The 19,627-nt window shown below is 37.8% G+C and overlaps 3 protein-coding genes across 5 annotated transcripts in view; 1 reads left to right on the top strand and 2 right to left on the bottom strand.

Moving 5' to 3' along the window:
• The window catches only part of CAMK2G (calcium/calmodulin dependent protein kinase II gamma), a 1,229,125-nt gene that overhangs the window by 611,092 nt on the left and 598,406 nt on the right, over positions 1 to 19,627 (bottom strand). The window lies entirely within an intron of this gene.
• The window catches only part of ADK (adenosine kinase), a 711,694-nt gene that overhangs the window by 419,965 nt on the left and 272,102 nt on the right, over positions 1 to 19,627 (top strand). The window lies entirely within an intron of this gene.
• On the bottom strand, positions 3,432 to 5,001 carry LOC126962471 (ras-related protein Rab-5C-like). The gene has a single exon (XM_050803575.1). The coding sequence runs from the start codon at positions 4,955 to 4,957 to the stop codon at positions 4,493 to 4,495; it is 465 nt and encodes a 154-aa protein (XP_050659532.1). The 5' UTR covers positions 4,958 to 5,001; the 3' UTR covers positions 3,432 to 4,492.

Here is a 19,627-nt window from a genome sequence, read left to right as displayed (position 1 = left end):
TTTACCTTTCTCAAAAGCTTTAAAAATGAAGTTACATGATGCCTCTGCTCTCCAGATTTCTAATCAAACCCTGGAACAAAAGAGCCAAGCACATTCTATCTGACAATGCACACACTGCTAATCAGATGCCAATGCCAAGCTGTCTGCTTTGTTAAATACTTAGCTTCCTAGAGGCAGGAAGACAGCTGCTATAAGTATGATGAAATTTTGTAGTTCAATCTATTTTTGCTACCCTTGGGCTACCAAGATACTGTTAATTTAGACCACCCCAATTGGTACACTTTAGGGAGTTTTTTAAAGAGTTTGTAATTAAAATGATAAAACATCGTTATTACATTGAAAACCTTCTGTAAGTTTTACATTTGGCAGATACCTACTGAGATAACCCCAGCATGTAATTTACAATGATGTAATGGTTGTAATTGCATTTTAGAAAAAGAGAGAACTATAGGAGCCAAGTGCTTCCATTAGAAGAGTTTTTAAATCTGCTTCTGTTTCATTTAAATCTACTTCTATCCCCAAATTACTTACCTATAATTGACTATAGCAGCTATAAACCTTAAGATGCTGTCTGAATATTTTTTAAAAGTTATCACCCTAGACACTGCCACCAGGGGAAGGAAGCTAAAATCTTAAAGTTCTTAACTGATGATGATACTGCCAGTAGGTAGATTATATTGCTTAGCCCTACATAGTTAACTACTTACCCCCAGATAATACTGCCTTTTGGGACATGATTCTCAAAACCTGTAGTATGTGAAACCTGTAGACTTAGCACACTATTAATTGTAAATAAAATGGAAACTTTTGTACTCTGGTGGTTGGGGTCGGGAAGGGGAAAGAGGCAGTACAAATAAGCTACCTGGACATTTTTATTGTTTTTTTCTTATCTGTTAGTCTACATGAAGAGCTATCCTTGAAAGTGAGTGCTTTAGATCTATGAAACTGGGCAGCTGTCATACCACATCTATTAAGACCTAATAATCACATAATTAATATAGCAAATGAATAGACTGTAAGGTAGGTTTTTTTTTTTTTTTGTTACTATACTGTGGTTTTGTTTTTAATAAATAGTTTTGGCTTTATTTTAAACAATTAAAAATTCAAAACATTTTTATGATCAAAGCTTATAGGTTCTATCCTTGGAAAAAATATTTTATAAATACAGAAAATAGTTGCTTAGGATTGGAATCCAACTCTGTTGACCATGAACAACTTCAAAGTTGATCTCATAATCTTGCATGTTGTGGAATAATACCACGAAAAAGTTAATTAAAGAATTTAGATGTTTGTTCTCCTGTCTAGAACTCAATAACTTTTAAGTAGTAACTCTCCCTACAGTTTAACTGTTCAGCAGTTTAACTCTTCTGACAGTTTTAGGTTTTATTCTGTGAAGACTCATGATTTTTAATTTTTGCATCCTAATTTTTCAGTTGTTTCAGGTATTGAAATTACAAATGATGGGAAAGAAAAGTGGTTGACTACAAAGGGGATACAAAAGGCAAGTTTTAGGGTGATGTACTGTTCCGTATGGTACTATGGTGGTGGATATGTGATTCTATGCATTTGTTAAAGCCCAAAGAACTGTAAATCACAAAGGGTTAATTTTAATGTATGCAGGTCTTTTAAATGTTAGGGATTTCAGGATGGAATGCAAGCTGTAACAAATGAATCTACTTGTATCACAAATGTATGGCATAACTTCACTGAGTAGGTGGGGGGAAAAGGAGCTGACCTCAGTAACTTTGGAAAATGGTATTTTGACTGGACAATGTAAAGCTAATGACTAAGGAACACTATAGAAACACTGTATTCTAGTTGGTAAATTTGTTTCTCATAACGATATGGGTTAACAGTTCTGAACCCCTTTACATGTATCCTGGGGTTGAACAAATAAGTAAATGGATGATGAATGGTGGAAGCTAGATTTCTCACTATCAGGAAGGGATGTTATAGATAAATAAACAAGAGGGGAGAGCCAGAATGAAACCTGTGGTACTGAATTAGAGTTGGAGATATAAGTATTTACCCATGTTGGCCGGGCGCGGTGGCTCAAGCCTGTAATCCCAGCACTTTGGGAGGCCGAGACGGGCGGATCACGAGTTCAAGAGATCGAGACCATCCTGGCTAACACGGTGAAACCCCGTCTCTACTAAAATACAAAAAAAAAAAAAAATTAGCCGGGCGAGGTGGCGGGCGCCTGTACTCCCAGCTACTCGGGAGGCTGAGGCAGGAGAATGGCGTGAACCCGGGAGGCGGGGCTTGCAGTGAGCTGAGATCCGGCCACTGCACTCCAGCCTGGGCAACAGAGCTAGACTCCGTCTCAAAAAAAAAAAAAAAAATAAGTATTTACCCATGTTTAGCTTAATATATGTAGATGGATAGATGCAGAAATAATTATAGATACATGTGTATATGTGGATTAGTATACATGCATATGTTTCCTAGCTGTGTTCACTGAGAAGGCCTAGAAGCAGTGATATCCCAGTAGCCACAAACACATCCAACGCTCACATCCCGGTTTGTAAATCCTATTCTCCAATAAAAGGATCCAGGACTCCTTTTAAATATGACTGATTCTGGGGCTGGTGATGGGAAAATACAACATAAGCATGGAATATCTTGTAGTGCCAGAAGGCAAGAGATTTCTTAAAAATAATAAAGATTAAGCATGCCAAAAGGGACACATGAGCCAACGTGAAAGAACTCCCACTGGCCATAGCTGGAATAATTAGAGCAACAAAATAAAACATGTAGCATTGGATTAAGGATAAATTATTAAATAAATATACATGAGTTCACGGTGTTATGTATAAATTGCATAAATAAATAAATGGAGGAGAACAGATAAATCTCCCTGACAGAAGAATTCCAAATAACATATTGCCCCCTCCAGAAGGTGGATCCTACTTCCCTTCTCCTTGAGAGTATGAGCTGGATTGAGTGAGTCAGATCCAAAAATTGAGTTGGAAGACAGCGAAATACTGACTTGACTGTTTCCATAGGAGAAAGCTGGTAAACAGTTATGTTAACTAAGTGATTAAGGTTAACATCACAAATGGGAAGTCATGTTGGTGTGAAAAGGTGGAAACTTCATCTCTCTGATATTCTTTCCCTAAACCTGTAGCCTCAATCTAATCATTAGGAAAACATCAGACAAATCCCAGCTGATGGACATTCTACCACACAAGTTGAGCGTTCCTGAAAACTGTCAAGGTTGTGAACAACGAAGAAAGACTATAAACATCTCACTGACAAGAAGAGACTACAGAGTCATGACAACTAAATGTTACATGGTTTCCTGGATCAGGTCCAGAATAGAAATAGGATATTAGTGTAAAAACTGGTGAAATCTAAATAAAGTCTTAACTTTAGTCAATGATCCACCAACATTGGTTTCTTGGTTTGGACAAATGTGCCACAGTAATGTAAGACGCTAAGATAGTGACATTAGAACAAATTGAATGAGGGGTACACAGGAAGTCTGTATATTATACTTGTAATTTTTCTGTATATCTAAATTCCCAAATTAAAAAAAAAATTATTTGAGGTCGATCAATGGGCTGATTATATTGACAAGATACTGATAGGTTACGTGTTGAAAAAAAAATCCAATATAAGATAGAGAAAAAGTCAGTTCCATCCCTTCCTACTCCCCCTTTACCTGCCTACTTCCCAATACTCATCATTGTGATTTGGTCAGAACAGGGCTTAGTGCCAGAGGTCAGGATGACTGAGGGTGGAGGAGTTGTGGGCAGTGGGTTCATGGCTGTCACAATAATGCTGTGGCAATTCTGTGGTTTCCCAGCTGGGAGTTAGGAGTGGGGGAGGGCTGCAGCCTGATGACAGCCAGCTGAAGGAAGAGCTGCTTCTCTCTTCCCTAGCTACTCCATCACCTGAACCCAGGACCACGCCAAATAAGGTATGGATGAGGATGCTTTTGTTGAGTCTATTCTGCAAGAGGCAAAGAAAGTGTAGTTGCTCCAACCCCACCTTCCTCATATACAAGGGTGAGGGGAACAGGAGCATGTGGCTGCTACTAGCAAAGGAAAAGTAGGAGAGCAATAGAAAGGGGAGGAAGTGGGAAGAGCAGAAAATCAATATTATTTAAAAAGTGATCTAAGACTTAAAATTGAATTAGTATTTGTACAGAAAGGTGCAGGTAGAATAACTCACTGTGGCCCATGATCAAAATTATGTGGAGAAATCATGGTGGGCCCCTTCCCCTGTCCCCAGTGGTGGCCCCAGTTGCTGAGTGCGATTGGTTAGAATGGATTCCAGTCTAGTCGTTCAGGCAGAGAAAGTAGTTGCAGTGGGCAGGCAAGAGAGGCTCAGTTGCTGCAGCAGTGGCTCTTGCTTGCTGGGTGGTTCTCCTGGAGGTTTCAGCCTGGAGCACCAGATGCATTCTGGGGCTTAATTTTAGGAATCTTCTTAGCTATCGCCATGAAAATTTCATTTACATTCATTGCAGTCTTTGCTGATGTCTCCACAGTCAACTGTTGTCGTCTGCATAATCCTGTGCTTCCTGGAATTCCAGGGCTTTCTTGCTGGCCAGGTCTGCCTTGTTACCCACAAGTACAGTGACGATGCTGGTGCTGGCATGCCTTTCTAGCTCCTTCACCTGTTTCTTGGCTGGTGCAAATGTATCTTTTTTGGTGATTTCATAGTACAGGGGGGCCGGGCTACCATACTGTTCCTGTCCAGCGCTGCCCCAGGTCTCAAACTTGACTATTGTGTTGTCTAAGCAGACAGTCTGTGTAAGGAACGCTGCTCTGATTATGCTGTCCTGGTACTCTTGAAATTGTCCCTTGACAAAGTGGAGAACAAGGCTGGATTTGGCCACCACAGACTCATTGTTCCCAGTGGCTGGTCCACTAGGTTGTGTGCTGTGCCTCGCCCGACCCGCCACTACCCGTCCAGTTGTCATGGTACCAGAGAGCATGGGGACGGGAGCCATTGCTATGCAAAGAGGCACTTAGTTGGGGAGGGTGTCTCCAAGACGACTCAAGGGCAGTAGCATTACTTGGGGCTAGGGCTCAAACAGGCTCCACTTCTCTCCCCCGACCCCCAGTGATATCTCCAAATAAAAATTTTACTTAAACACAAAGACCATGTATGTACTTAAACACCTATCTAAAGAAATAAAATATGGCTGGGCATGGTAGCTCATGCCTATAATCCCAGCACTTTGGGAGGCCGAGGCAGGTGGATCACCTGAGGTCGGGAGTTCATGACCAGCCTGACCAACATGGAGAAATCCTGCCTCTACTAAAAATATAAAGTTAGCCGGGCATGGCAGCACATGCCTGTACTCCCAGCTACTTGGGAGGCTAAGGCAAGAGAATTGCTTGAACCCAGGAGGCGGAGGTTGCGGTGAGCCGAGATCCCTGCCACTGCACTCCAACCTGGGCAACAAGAGCAAAACTCTGTCTCAAAAAAAATTTAAAAATTAAAAAAATAATTCCCCTGCCTCTCTCCACCCCAGAGGGTAACTATTATCCTACATTTTGTGGTTATGATTCCCATGCTTTTCTTTATAGCTTAACCATATGTGTATCACTAACTGTTCTATCATATCTCATAACCTCTTACATAGTTTCCCTTTTTTGTCATGTTTGCTATGTTCTGGATAATTTCTTCAGATCTATCTTCTGATATTGCTAATTGTGTCTTCAGCAGTGTCTCATATTCTGTTTTACCTGACATTGAATTTTATATAATAATCATTACTTCCATTTTCATTTCTTCCCCTGAAATCAGTTTACTTTATCATTTTGATAAACTCACTTCATTCTCATGTATACAATCCTCTTATTTATTTAAATAAATTAAACTTATTTTCTATTTTGTGCCTAGCCTAATATTTAAAGCTTATGCAGTTCTGATTTTTCTGTCTCTGTTTCCTCTGGCTATTACTCAAACTGCCTTATTTTCCTGTGTGTTAGCTTGTATTCGTTATTTGTGGTGATCTCTGAGACTGAGATTAAGATATGTTTCCAAAGAGAGTATTTACATTTGAATCTGCCAAAAGCCGGGGATACTGTCAACCTGGGAACACATTCAAATAACTGTTGGGCTTAAAGTTTTGTGGGCTGCATAGGTAACATGAGTTCCAGATCCATAAACCTTCATGAGGGTGGGCTTGTGGTTAAATTTTCAAAAAAGATGTGTTTACCTCCACCTAGCATCAAGTTTGAAAGAGGTTAATTTCCTTGCTTATTCTTTCTATAGGGTAGACATCATTCTATTCAGCTCTTACACTAAACATGTGTGTAGCTCTTTAGGATCCCAACTTTATGTGGAGAGTCTAATTAGACTTCCTATCTTTAATATACCCTAGAATTTATCCCCTAAACCTTGGGTTCAGTAGTGTCCTGGTAAATATTTTAAAACTGGCTCTCCAGGGCAAAAAAAAAAAAAAAAAAAAAAAATCCTAATTTCTCACATTTTTCTATTTCACACTATGACTGATTTCACGATACCAACCTGAAGTCATTGAACGTGGAGCTGGGAAAAGATATGTACAGTTAGCTTTCTCGAGCCGGCTCCAGTGTATCACTGCCAGTTCTGTACATGGCTGTGAAAACTGAAGCTCAATGCACAGGGCTTGGCATATCCCTCAGAATGAAAGACATCTAAGTGTTTGCCTATCCCCCTGGATTTCCATTTTTACTTTGTTTTAACCTTTTGAGTATTCTGTGTCAACTCGCAATATACTTCAAAAAAAGATTCTTTTGTTTTCTTTTTATTTTAACCCAGCATTTGTTGTTATTTTTAGCAAAAGGCCTGTGTTAGGGTACCTGTTTAGTCAGAAATAGAAGTCTCTGTTCTTGTTTGTAAATATAATGTATTATTTTTCTTTTTGGGGAAATATAGAAAGAAATAGATGTCTCTGTTCTTGTTTGTAAATTTAATGTATTTTTCTTTTTTGAGAAATAGAGAAAGGTACAGAGAATGTTAAAATTATCCATAATCCTATCATATATGTTCATTTTATGTGCATGTATGTCTCCATGCTTTTTTATATAATTTGCATTATATCTATTTCATAATATGATTTTTGTTAATACATAATGAATGTTTGCTCATGCCGTTAACTATTCCTTTAAAACAGCCCCCATTATGTATGAGAGTAAACATAAAATGCTGCACACATAGGGATTAGTATAATTCAGAAATTCAGTCTGTATTGCATTTGGAAATAATTTTGTCAAAGTTATTCATGCCGCATTATTAATAATTGCAAAATATCAGAAACCATATAAATGACCCATTCTAGAAGATTGGTTGAATATACTCTGGAACATACAATAGACTACTATGTTGATAAAAGATATCTGTTTTTATAACTATATGGAGTAATTTCCAGGAAATATCACATGAAACAAAAAGCAGAAATAAATACTCATAGTGCTACTTGTCATACAAGAAAAAGGGAGAATTAAAGAATGTGTATGTTCAGGAAGGATAAAGCAGAAAACAATAAAATTAGTTACAAGAGGTAGAAGGGAAAGTGAAGTGGAAGGGATGTGGGAGGGAGTGAGACTTGGATATTGGGGTATACTTTCTTGGCATAGTTTCAACTTTTGAAAGCATGTTAATGTCCAACATATTCAAACAGTTAAATAAAAATGATATCACTGGGACAGGGACCTAAAATTATAAACAAACAAACAAATGAACTTAATTCGTTTTTGTTTGTTTGTTTGTTTTTGAGACGGAGTCTCGCTGTGTCGCCCAGGCTGGAGTGCAGTGGCCGGATCTCAGCTCACTGCAAGCTCCGCCTTCTGGGTTTACGCCATTCTCCTGCCTCAGCCTCCCGAGTACCTGGGACTACATTAGCTGGGACTACAGGCGCCCGCCACCTCGTCCAGCTGGTTTTTTGTATTTTTTAATAGAGACGGGGTTTCACTGTGTTAGTCAGGATGGTCTTGATCTCCTGACCTCATGATCCGCCCGTCTCGGCCTCCCAGAGTGCTGGGATTACAGGCTTGAGCCACCGCGCCCGGCCCTTAATTCGTTTTTTTTTTTTTTTTTTTTTTTTTCATTTTTTCTATTTATTTATTTATTTTATTTTATTTTTTATTATACTTTAAGTTCTGGGATGCATGGGCAGAACGCACAGGTTTGTTACATAGGTATACATGTGCCATGGTGGTTTGCTGCACCCATCAACCCATCATCTGCATTAGGTATTTCACCTAATGCTATCCCTCCCCTAGCCCCCCAACCCTCAACAGGCCCCTGTGTATTATGTTCCCTTCCCTGTATCCTTGTGTTCTCATTGATAAACTTAATTTTATTTTATTTATTTATTTTTTTATTATACTTTAAGTTCTAGGGTACATGTGCATAACGTGCAGGTTTGTTACATATGTATACTTGTGCCATGTTGGTGTGCTGCGCCCAACAGCTCATCAGCACCCATCAACTCGTCATTTACATCAGGTATAACTCCCAATGCCATCCCCCCGCCCCTCCCCGTAATAGGCCCCGGTGTGTGATGTTCCCCTTCCAGAGTCCAAGTGATGTCATTGTTCAATTCCCACCTATGAGTGAGAACATGTGGTGTTTGGTTTTCTGTTCTTGTGATAGTTTGCTGAGAATGATGGTTTCCAGCTGCATCCATGTCCCTACAAAGGACACAAACTCATCCTTTTTTATGGCTGCATAGTATCCCATGGTGTATATGTGCCACATTTTCTTAATCCAGTCTGTCACTGATGGACATTTGGGTTGATTCTAAGTCTTTGCTATTGTGAATAGTGCTGCAGTAAACATACGTGTGCATGTGTCTTTATAGCAGCATGATTTATAATCCTTTGGGTATATACCCAGTAATGGGATGGCTGGATCATATGGTATTTCTAGTTCTAGATCCTTGAGGAATCGCCATACTGTGTTCCACAATGGTTGAACCAGTTTACAACCCCACCAACAGTGTAAAAGTGTTCCTATTTCTCCTCATCCTCTCCAGCACCTGTTGTTTCCTGACTTTAATGATTGCCATTCTAACTGGTGTGAGATGGTATCTCATTGTGGTTTTGATTTGCATTTCTCTGATGGCCAATGATGACGAGCATTTTTTCATGTGTCTGTTGGCTGTATGCATGTCTTCTTTTGAGAAATGTCTGTTCATATCCTTTGCCCACTTTTTGATGGGGTTGTTTGTTTTTTCTCGAAAATTTGTTTGAGTTCTTTGTAGGTTCTGGATATTAGCCCTTTGTCAGATGAGTAGATTGCAAAAATGTTCTCCCTTTCTGTAGGTTACCTGTTCACTCTGATGGTGGTTTCTTTTGCTGTGCAGAAGCTCTGTAGTTTAATTAGATCCCATTTGTCAATTTTGGCTTTTGTTGCCATTGCTTTTGGTGTTTTAGACATGAAGTCCTTGCCCATGCCCATGTCCTGAATGGTATTACCTAGGTTTTCTTCTAGGGTTTTTATGGTTTTAGGTCTAACATTTAAGTCTCTAATCCATCTTGAATTAATTTTTGTATAAGGAGTAAGGAAAGGATCCAGTTTCAGCTTTCTACTTATGACTAGCCAATTTTCCCAGCACCATTTATTAAATAGGGAATCCTTTCCCCATTTCTTTTTTTTTGTTAGGTTTGTCAAAGATCAGATGACTGTAGATGTGTGATATTATTTCTGAGGGCTCTGTTCTGTTCCATTGGTCTATATCCCTGTTTTGGTACCAGTACCATGCTGTTTCGGTTACTGTAGCCTTATAGTATAGTTTGATGTCAGGTAGCGTGATGCCTCCAGCTTTGTTCTTTTAACTTAGGATTGTCTTGGCAATGCAGGGTCTTTTTTGGTTCCATATGAACTTTAAAGCAGTGTTTTCCAATTCTGTGAAGAAACTTATTGGTAGCTTGATGGGAATGGCATTGAATCTATAAATTACTTTGGGCAGTATGGCCATTTTCACGATATTGATTCTTCCTATCCATGAGCATGGTATGTTCTTCCATTTGTTTGTGTCCTCTTTTATTTCACTGAGCAGTGGTTTGTAGTTCTCCTTGAAGAGGTCCTTTACATCCCTTGTAAGTTGGATTCCTAGGTATTTTATTCTCTTTGAAGCAATTGTGAATGGAAGTTCATTCATGATTTGGCTCTCTGTTTGTCTGTTACTGGTGTATAAGAATGCTTGTGATTTTTGCACATTAATTTTGTATCCTGAGACTTTGCTGAAGTTGCTTATCAGCTTAAGAAGATTTTGGGCTGAGGTGATGGGGTTTTCTAAATATACAATCATGTCATCTGCAAACAGGGACATGAAAATGTAAAAGAACAGAAATTATAACAAACTGTCTCAGACCACAGTGCAATCAAACTAGAACTCAGGACTAAGAAAATCAATCAAACCACTCAACTACATGGAAACTGAACAACCTCCTCCTGAATGACTGCTGGGTACATAACGAAATGAAGGCAGAAATAAAGATGTTCTTTGAAACCAATGAGAACAAAGATACAACATACCAGAATCTCTGGGACACACTTAAAGCAGTGTGTAGAGAGAAATTTATAGCACTAAATGCTGACAAGAGAAAGCTGGAAAGATCTAAAATTGACACCCTAACATCACAATTAAAAGAACTAGAGAAGCAAGAGCAAACACATTCAAAAGCTAGCAGAAGGCAAGAAATTACTAAGATCGGAGCAGAACCGAAGGAGATAGAGACACAAAAAACCTCCAAAAAAATCAATGAATCCAGGAGTTGGTTTTTTGAAGATCAACAAAATTGATAGACCGCTAGCAAGACTAATAAAGAAGAAAAGAGAGAAGAACCAAATAGATGCAATAAAAATTGATAAAGGGGATATCACCACCGACCCCACAAAACACAAACTACCATCAGAGAATACTATAAACACCTCCACGCAAATAAACTAGAAAACCTAGAAGAAATGGATAATTTCCTGGACACTTACACTCTCCCAAGACTAAACCAGGAAGAAGTTAAATCCCTGAATAGACCAATAGCAGGCTCTGAAATTGAGGCAATAATTAATAGCCTACTAACCAAAAAAAGTCCAGAACCAGACGGATTCACAGCCGAATTCTACCAGAGGTATAAGGAGAAGCTGCTACCATTCCTTCTGAAACTGTTCCAATCAATAGAAAAAGAGGGAATCCTCCCTAACTCATTTTACGAGGCCAACATCATCCTGATACCAAAGCCTGGCAGAGACACAACAAAAAAAGAGAATTTTAGACCAATATCCCTGACGAACATCGATACAAAAGTCCTCAATAAAATACTGGCAAACTGAATCCAGCAGCACATCAAAAAGCTTATCCACCAAGATCAAGTTGGCTTCATCCCTGGGATGCAAGGCTGGTTCAATATACACAAATCAATAAACGTAATCCAGCATATAAACAGAACCAAAGACAAAAACCACATGATTATCTCAATAAATGCAGAAAAGGCCTTTGACAAAATTCAACAGCCCTTCATGCTAAAAACTCTCAATAAATTCGGTATTGATGGAACGTATCTCAAAATCATAAGAGCTATTTATGACAAACCCACAGCCAATATCATACTGAATGGGCAAAAACTGGAAGCATTCCCTTTGAAAACTGGCAGAAGACAGGGATACCCTCTCTCACCACTCCTATTCAGCATGGTGTTGGAAGTTCTGGCTAGGGCAATCAGGCAAGAGAAAGAAATAAAGGGTATTCAGTTAGGAAAAGAAGAAGTCAAATTGTCCCTGTTTGCAGATGATAAACTTAATTTTAAAGTAAAATAAATACTATGTCCATACCAAGGGGGGATAAAGGGGAAAGAAATGAAGAAAGAAGGGAGGACTAATTTATGCACACCAGATTCAACTATATGTCCTTAGCTTGGGGTGGCTGGGAGAGAAATGAAGAATTGCAAACAAATCCTGAACTCAGTTTTATAGGTTTATTTTAATGATATGGGCAAACTAAATCAGAGACGACTTTGAACTAATGAGTGAGCCTGGGTTCTCACTATGGAAGAAGGGACAAACATATAGACAGGAGGAAGACAGGTAAGAACTCTGTGTAGATGAATTGCATTGGAGGTGTCTGTGTAAATATGGACATTTCTGTGTAGGTATGTATCTGTTGATGTGTGTGCATGTATTTTTATATATGTGTATGTATATATATGTGTGTGTGTGAAGAGACATTCATATATTTCTTGGCTCTGTTGCTGAAAGAGCAAAGGATCAATGTCACAGAAGTAGTAGTGACGCACCTAGCATTATTTCCCACCGTTAGTTTCCTAAGGCTGCTATAACAAATTACCACAAACTTAAGAGAAATTTATTCTTTCATAGTTCAGGAGGCCAGAGCTCCAAACTGAAGGTGTTTGCAGGGTTGGTTCCTTCTTGGGGAGGCAGAGGGAGAATCTGTCCATGCCTCTCTCCTAGCTTCTGGTGGTTGTGCTTAATCCTTGGAACTTACTGGTTTGTGACAGTATAACTTCAATTCCTGCCTTCATTGCCATATGACATTCACCCTATGTTTATCTGTCCAAATTTTACTCTTTTTATCAGAGTAATCCACTCATTAGGGCCCACTAATTCACTGACCTTAGCTTAACTTCCAAAGACCCTGTTTCTAAATAAGCTCACATTCACAGGGTTAGTACCTAATTATGACCTTTTGAGGAGCACAGTTCAGTCCCTAATGCCTACTAAAACCAAAGGTCTTCACTCAAATGGCTGGCTTCTCTCCAGGGCAGAGTAGGTACAAGATGAACCTAGAACATGTTGTAATGCCAAAAAGTAAGGAAATGCTAAAAAGTAAGATGAGTTGTTTGTTAAGTATACAGAATCTAGCTTGAAGAGTTCCCCACTGGTCAAATCTAGGATAATTTGAGCATCAAATAATTAAACACAGTAACGAATTATAGGCTGTTGGAAATAAAGGACTTTATAAGACCATTCCAATCACTGATGGGTGGATGGATAGAAAATGAAGATATTTTGCTTACAGTGGCATGTCCAAAGTTGACCAGCAAATGTGGAGGTTGTGCTAGAGTTGGGAAAAAATGAAACAAGAAAACCTCATTTTGCAATCATCATGTTAAAGATTAGATCAGGCAAAAATCATAAATTGTTGTAACATCTAAGAGGACAGACATGTCGATGAAGAACAGAATATTTACATGATCTTGAAATGTTGTACGGGAGAAGAGAAAAGCAGCCACAATGCAGTGGAGAAATAAGACAACACATTGACAGGGCAATCACAATTATCACCTCCAGTGAGAGTCTCATGAACATTGTTTGCCTCCTTATGGGTTTATCTGTCCCTGAGAAGTACACAGCATCATCTATGCAGTTTCTGGCCCAGAATGTATCTCAACTCAATCACAAGAGAATATTATGCATACATACAGAAAAAGAAAGAATACAACTGAACATAGATGATAAATAAAATGAGGTAAAAATGTGACAACAGATGAAAATGGATAAAGGTATTTTCTGTGTTTTTATTTTTGGAACTTTTTGTACATTGAAATGATTGCCAAGGGAAAAGTTTAGATAAATTGTCCTAAAGTTGCAGAGAACTTGGGGGGAAAATGTCTTAAAGTAGACTAATAGTGGAGAGTCATAAAAGACACTTAGCAAATCTTCTTAGTCGAATATTATTCAAACTATTCAGTTAGGAAACTGATTTTGTGCTAATTATGAAATGCATTATTGCATTGACTTTATGTCTCTTACAACATTAAATTATGTTACCTAGAATCAATTTGAGATTCAACACATGATAGTAGTTTAATATAGTGATGTTATAACTTGCAACAAACTATCCCAATTTTAAGAATTAATTCTGAGCAATTTTTGTATGCATGAAAAAGATGGTTAGAATTATTTGCAGACACTTGCATATTCTTTAGTCAAGTGGTCTTATTATCATAATTCATATCTGTCATGGGAGTAGGGAAGGAAGAGATTTTTAAAATATCTACCAGTTCTTTCAATCAAGTTCGGTATAATTTTAATAGACTTTGAGCTAAGAAAGTTTTCATGACCAGAAGAGGAGCAGGAACTGTCTAATATAGAAAATTTTATGGTATGCCATAATCAGTTATACAAATATAAAAAGAAAAAATGTTTGACTAGTGATACTCTCAAACTTGGATATCCAGAAGAGTGATTCTATCAGTACACTAAAAGTAAATTCATCTGTCAGGAGCTTTCATGTTTTCATTCAGCAAATATTTATCCAGTGCCTATTATACTGTTATACTGTCAGTTGGGAGCATATGTTAAAATGGACAATATAGCAGACACTATTCTCTAAAATTATTAACAATAGTAGGTAATACTCATATGATACTTACTCCGGGGCCACATACCATTCTAAGATCTTTACATATAGTAATTCCTTTACCTCAAACAACCTTATTAGATTGGTACTATTATTACCTCTATTTTATTGATGAAGAAATAGAGGCACAGAGGTGTTAACTTTCTCCAGGTTTCACAGCTAATAAGTAGCAGACCCACGATTTTGAATCCATCAGACTGGCTTGGGTCTAAGCTTTTTTTAATTTTTTTTTTTTTAATTTTGAGATAATTTGTAGGTTCACATGCAATAGTAATATAATACAGAGAGAGCTCATGTACTTTTTACTCAGTTTCCCTTGAGGTAACTCCTTGTAAAACTATAGAACCATATCATAACCATCATATTGATACTGATATAGTCAAGGCTCCGAATATATCTGTCACCACAATGATCCTTCATGTTGCCCACCCACTTCCCTCTGTTCACTTATTGAAATACATCTTGGTTATTTCCAGTTTGGAGCTATTACAGATAAAGCTGCTGTGAATATTTGCACATAAGTTTTTGTATGAACACCAATTTTTGACTGGGCGCAATGGCTCGCACCTGTAATCCCACCACTTTAGGAGGCCGAAATGGGAGAATTGCTTGAGGCCAGGAGTTCAGGACCAGCCTGGTCAACACAGCAAGACCCCATCTCATTTTATAAAAATAAAAAATTATTTTTTAAGAGGAACATCAATTTTCATTTCTTTAGGCTGCCTCTAAGCTTTTAATTCTTACATTCTACCGCCTCTCATTATATAGTAGGGAATAAATAGTAGAGAACGACTTGATGGTTAAGTTGACATTTAGAAGAAGCCTGAAGGAAGTGAAGAAAACAGCCATACAGCTGTTTGGGGAAAGCACATTTCAAGCAGAGGGGACAAGCACAGAGGCCTTGAGAAGGGAATATGCCTGGAGTGTTTGAGACAGAGCAAGGCGGGTGGAAGGAGATGAATTCTACAAGGCAGCTATGAGCCAAGGTCTCTAAGATGTGGCTGCTATATAGAAAATAGATGGTGGTTGGGCAAGAGTTGAAGCACAGGGAACTATTAAGAGGCTGTCCACGTGAGAGATGATGGTAGCTTAGATTTATGGTGGAAGTGTTAAAGATGGTTCAGATTCTAGATATATTTTGAAGAAGAGCTCACAAAAATTTTTCTGATGGCCTGACAGTTGGATATGAGAAAAGGAAAGGAGGCAAGAATGATTCCGTTTACCAGTTTCCAAGAGAATGATTACAGAAACCAATAGATTGCCTTATTTATTTATAGTAGGAAATATAGTTATCACATGGGCCCAAATGTTTGTCTTTGCTTAATCCACATATCTCTTCCTTTAGGCAAACTTGCATTGGAATGTAATGGCGACTGCAGAATCAGGATAAGGGGACTTGAATAAATCAGTCTTTAAATGTGTCTGAGGCTGGGCATAGTAGCTCACGCCTGTAATCCCAACACTTTGGGAGGCTGAGGTGGGCGGATCACTTGAGGTCAGGGGTTTGAGACCAGCGTGGCCAACATGGTGAAATCCCATTTCCACTAAAAATATGAAAATTAGCCAAGTGTGGTGGCTGGCACCTGCAATCCCAGTTGCTCAGGAGGCTGAGGCACTATAATTGCTTGAACCCAGGAGGCGGAGGTTGCAGTGAGCCTAGATTGTGCCACTGCACTCCAGCCTGGGCAACAGAGCAAGACTGTGTCTCAATTAATCAATCAATCAATAAGATATATTTATCTCCTTAGTAGGGACCTGAAAAAATTAAAGTCCATAGACAAAAGGCTTCCTGAGCTCTTCTTTAATAACTAGTGTTGGCCGGACACAGTGGCTCATGCTTATAATTCCAGCACTTGAGGAGGCCAAGGCGGGAGGATCCCTGAGGCCAAGAATTTAAGACCAGCCTGGTTAACATAACAAGTCCCTGTCTCTACCAAAATAACAATAATAATAATATTTAGACATGGTGGCTTGTGCCTGAGGTCCCAGCTACTCGAGAGGCTGAGGTGGGAGGATCCCTTGAGCCCAGGAGGTCAAGCCTACTGTGATCCATGGTTGCACCACTGCACTCCAGCCTGAGCAACAGAATTTTTATTTTTATTTAAAATAAAAAAAATAGTAGCACTAACATTTGCTTTTGTTTCTCTTTCTTAATGCACCAACACTACCCTAACCCCCAACATAATCCTTTTGTAGATTTGTTAATATATTCAGACAGGCCATATTCCATATCTGATCCTACTTAGTGGTTTGATGGTTGGCTAAAAGGCAGTATTAATATCTGTTATTTCCATGTTATTGAGGGATATCTCACATTGATCATCCTTGTAATGGCAATAGAGATAAATGATTGTAGTATTTTTTTGTTGTTGAGATAAATTTAGCACTGCTGTTAGTATTATTGAAACTTAGTTTAGGAATGTATCATTTATCTGTAATCATTTATTGCCGAAGTGAACCCTTCTTTAAATTTTCCTCTTTCAAATATTGATGTAATTCTTTCTTTCTTCATCAGTTCCATGAATACAATTCAGTTTTCTTCATGACACAAGATCATCATCTATAATATCTGTTAGTTATAGGACTATTCTGTGAGTCTCTTCTAGTGTATACATTTATTTGCTTTTAAGTTACTCAAATTGTTATGTATTTTGAGTACTTATATATACATTTTAATAATTTTACCAGCTCTGGAGCTGGTAGTGTGTCATCTTCAAACAACCTCCCTTTTAAAATTACTTCTAATTTCTTAGGGTGGGAAATATCTAATTCGGTAGATTGAATTTTTAGAAAAGAGCAGATAAACTGATGTCTAAATATTCAGGTATTTGTCTATTCTGGAATCTTTTTTGCTTCATGATTTTTCTTTTTTACTTTGCATTCCTGAGATTTCCTTTCATGAACTGGAAGGTTTTACTTTACAAAGTGACTCAGCAGTAGCTCTGTGTATCTTTTAGTTGGAAATGCCTTTGGCTCTATGCAAGCAAACACTGCCCATTAATTAGCAAACAAACATAGAATCGTCTGTTGATGACAGAATTACCAAAATGGATCATCCATAAGTGTTTATACTGCAAACAGTGTATCAGAAATGTCATAATCTCATTCATTAAGAAATTTACATACACACCAGATTTTAGAGTGCTCATTCATGATGAATGTCTACTTCCACACTGTTTGTTTGGAAACATTCAATAGCCAGTCTTGAATTAAAAAAATTTAATTGAATGCTTAGAGAATTACAAGTGTTCCTTTCCTTGGCTCTAATGCTAACTAAAGTGCTTTTCTAAACTGCTAAGAATGGACTGAAGATTCTGCTGAGGGCTGTAGATACTTATCTGCCTAATTGAGCCATCATTTGTTGACATGAAGAAAACCACGTGACCTACTTTAATGCATTTCTCAGTAGCAGCAGGAGGTTAGCATGTAGTTCATCCAACAGTAAAACCAGCAGCAGTATTATTAGACGTGAAAATAGCATTGGTTATGGGATAATTTTCGTAAAGTAAGAATAGTAATATAAAAGTATATAGTTATGATATAAACACTATAGAGTGATTTTTTATTTTCAAAATTATTTGTATCCAGTAATCATTTAAGTCAGCCATTCATTCAGTAACTACTTACCAATGTTTACAGTTGCAGCTATATTAAAGGAATCGTTGACTTGTCAAAGTTGATTCATATGAGAGTAACAGTGGTAAAATTTGAAATTGGTATGGATTGCTAAAACAATGAAGTACTTTGCATAGGCAGGGAATTACTATGATCAAAACTATGCCCGATACATTAATTTGACCATGTGTCTTTAAATTGGAGGTGAGGAAGATTAGTTACAGATACATTAATTAGAAAGGTGTTATATTAGTCTAGGTTGAGGCTGATATAAGTAAGAAAGTAGAAAAGGATGCAAAGACCCTTGGAATTGAATATTTGTGTGTGGTGGAGTGAAATGAGGTAGAGGTTACCCTTTTACATGACTTGAGAGAATCATGGCTCCTTTAGTAAATCCTGAGGAAGAAATGATTGTCTGTATACATAATGAGTTTGCAATACAGGAAGAATGCCAATAATAACTTAAGGAATGCTTCCTAAATAGTGAATAAAGAAATTAGTATCAACAGAGGAGACAGAAAAGGATGGGTATGAAAGATAGGAGGTCATCACTATCTAAAATGACTAATGGATTTTGATTACACCACTGGTGATAGAAAAAAAAATTATCAGAGAAAAGTGTAGTCTGAGAACTATTTGATCTTAGTCTGCAATGAATGAAATATAAAATTTGAGACTATTTGGAAACTGTTTAATAAGTTTACACCCCCTTCCAGCAATTACAAAATTACAACAAATTTAAAGATGTTAATCGGTTTTTATTTGCAATTCTAGAATTGGACAACAACCTCATTCTATTAAATAGAATGAATATTCCTGTAAACTGAGCAGAAGAAGTTGACTTTATAGACAGAAAAGGGCTGAGGAAAGCAAAAGCAGAAAACAAAACGTGGATTGGCATTTCCAAAGTTACTTTTCTTATAAAGGTTAAAGCAGAGGGGACTTCCTTATACCAGCTAAAACTGGTCTGTTTACGGATCTGGCTATTATCTGTTTCTCCTGATTTCTTGGAAAGTAAGATAAACAACTATGTTTTAGCTTGGTGATGTGGAACTTCAGCTTGAGTGACTCCATTTTGGTTTAGTCTGGTGGGCCTAGTGCAGGAGCTCAGTCCAAATTAATGGGATCCTATACATCTTATTTAACACTGCCAACATCCTGGTGCACGATCATCAGATTTCTCATTGAACATGGAATGGACAACTTTGAATGTTGGAAAGCACCTGTGGTAAGTTGCTTATATATAATCTGTAAACTAGTTATGCACAGTAGCACCATATATGGGCCTGTGTTGAACTGGGGGATAAAAACTAACTTGGCCTTCACCTCAGAGAGTTTAAGAATCACTATAGCACCAGAAAGATGGAAGTAGTAGGCAGATTACATCAAATGAAGAGTGTTGGGTGAGAGGGAAGATTTGCTTAAAGATATAAGAGGTTTGAGTTTGTATATTGTTTAAGGAAGATATGATAGAACAGAAGACTGATAATGCAGTGTGGAAGAGTGATAACTACTAGATGGAATTGAGATCAAAGGTTTATAGATGAACACTTTGGGAAAATACATTTACATTCATTTAATCCTTGGAAAAATACTTTTAAATTCATTTAATGTTTAGTTTTTAAATTATATATTATGTAACTTGAGCCTCACAGGAATCCAATGAATTAAGTGACATATGGTTGGTAT

This window comes from Macaca thibetana, chromosome 9, assembly GCF_024542745.1.
Source record: "Macaca thibetana thibetana isolate TM-01 chromosome 9, ASM2454274v1, whole genome shotgun sequence".
Classification (NCBI taxonomy): domain Eukaryota; kingdom Metazoa; phylum Chordata; class Mammalia; order Primates; family Cercopithecidae; genus Macaca; species Macaca thibetana.
The sequence above is the reverse complement of the archived record's forward strand: the minus strand, read 5'-3'. Positions and strand labels throughout refer to the sequence as shown.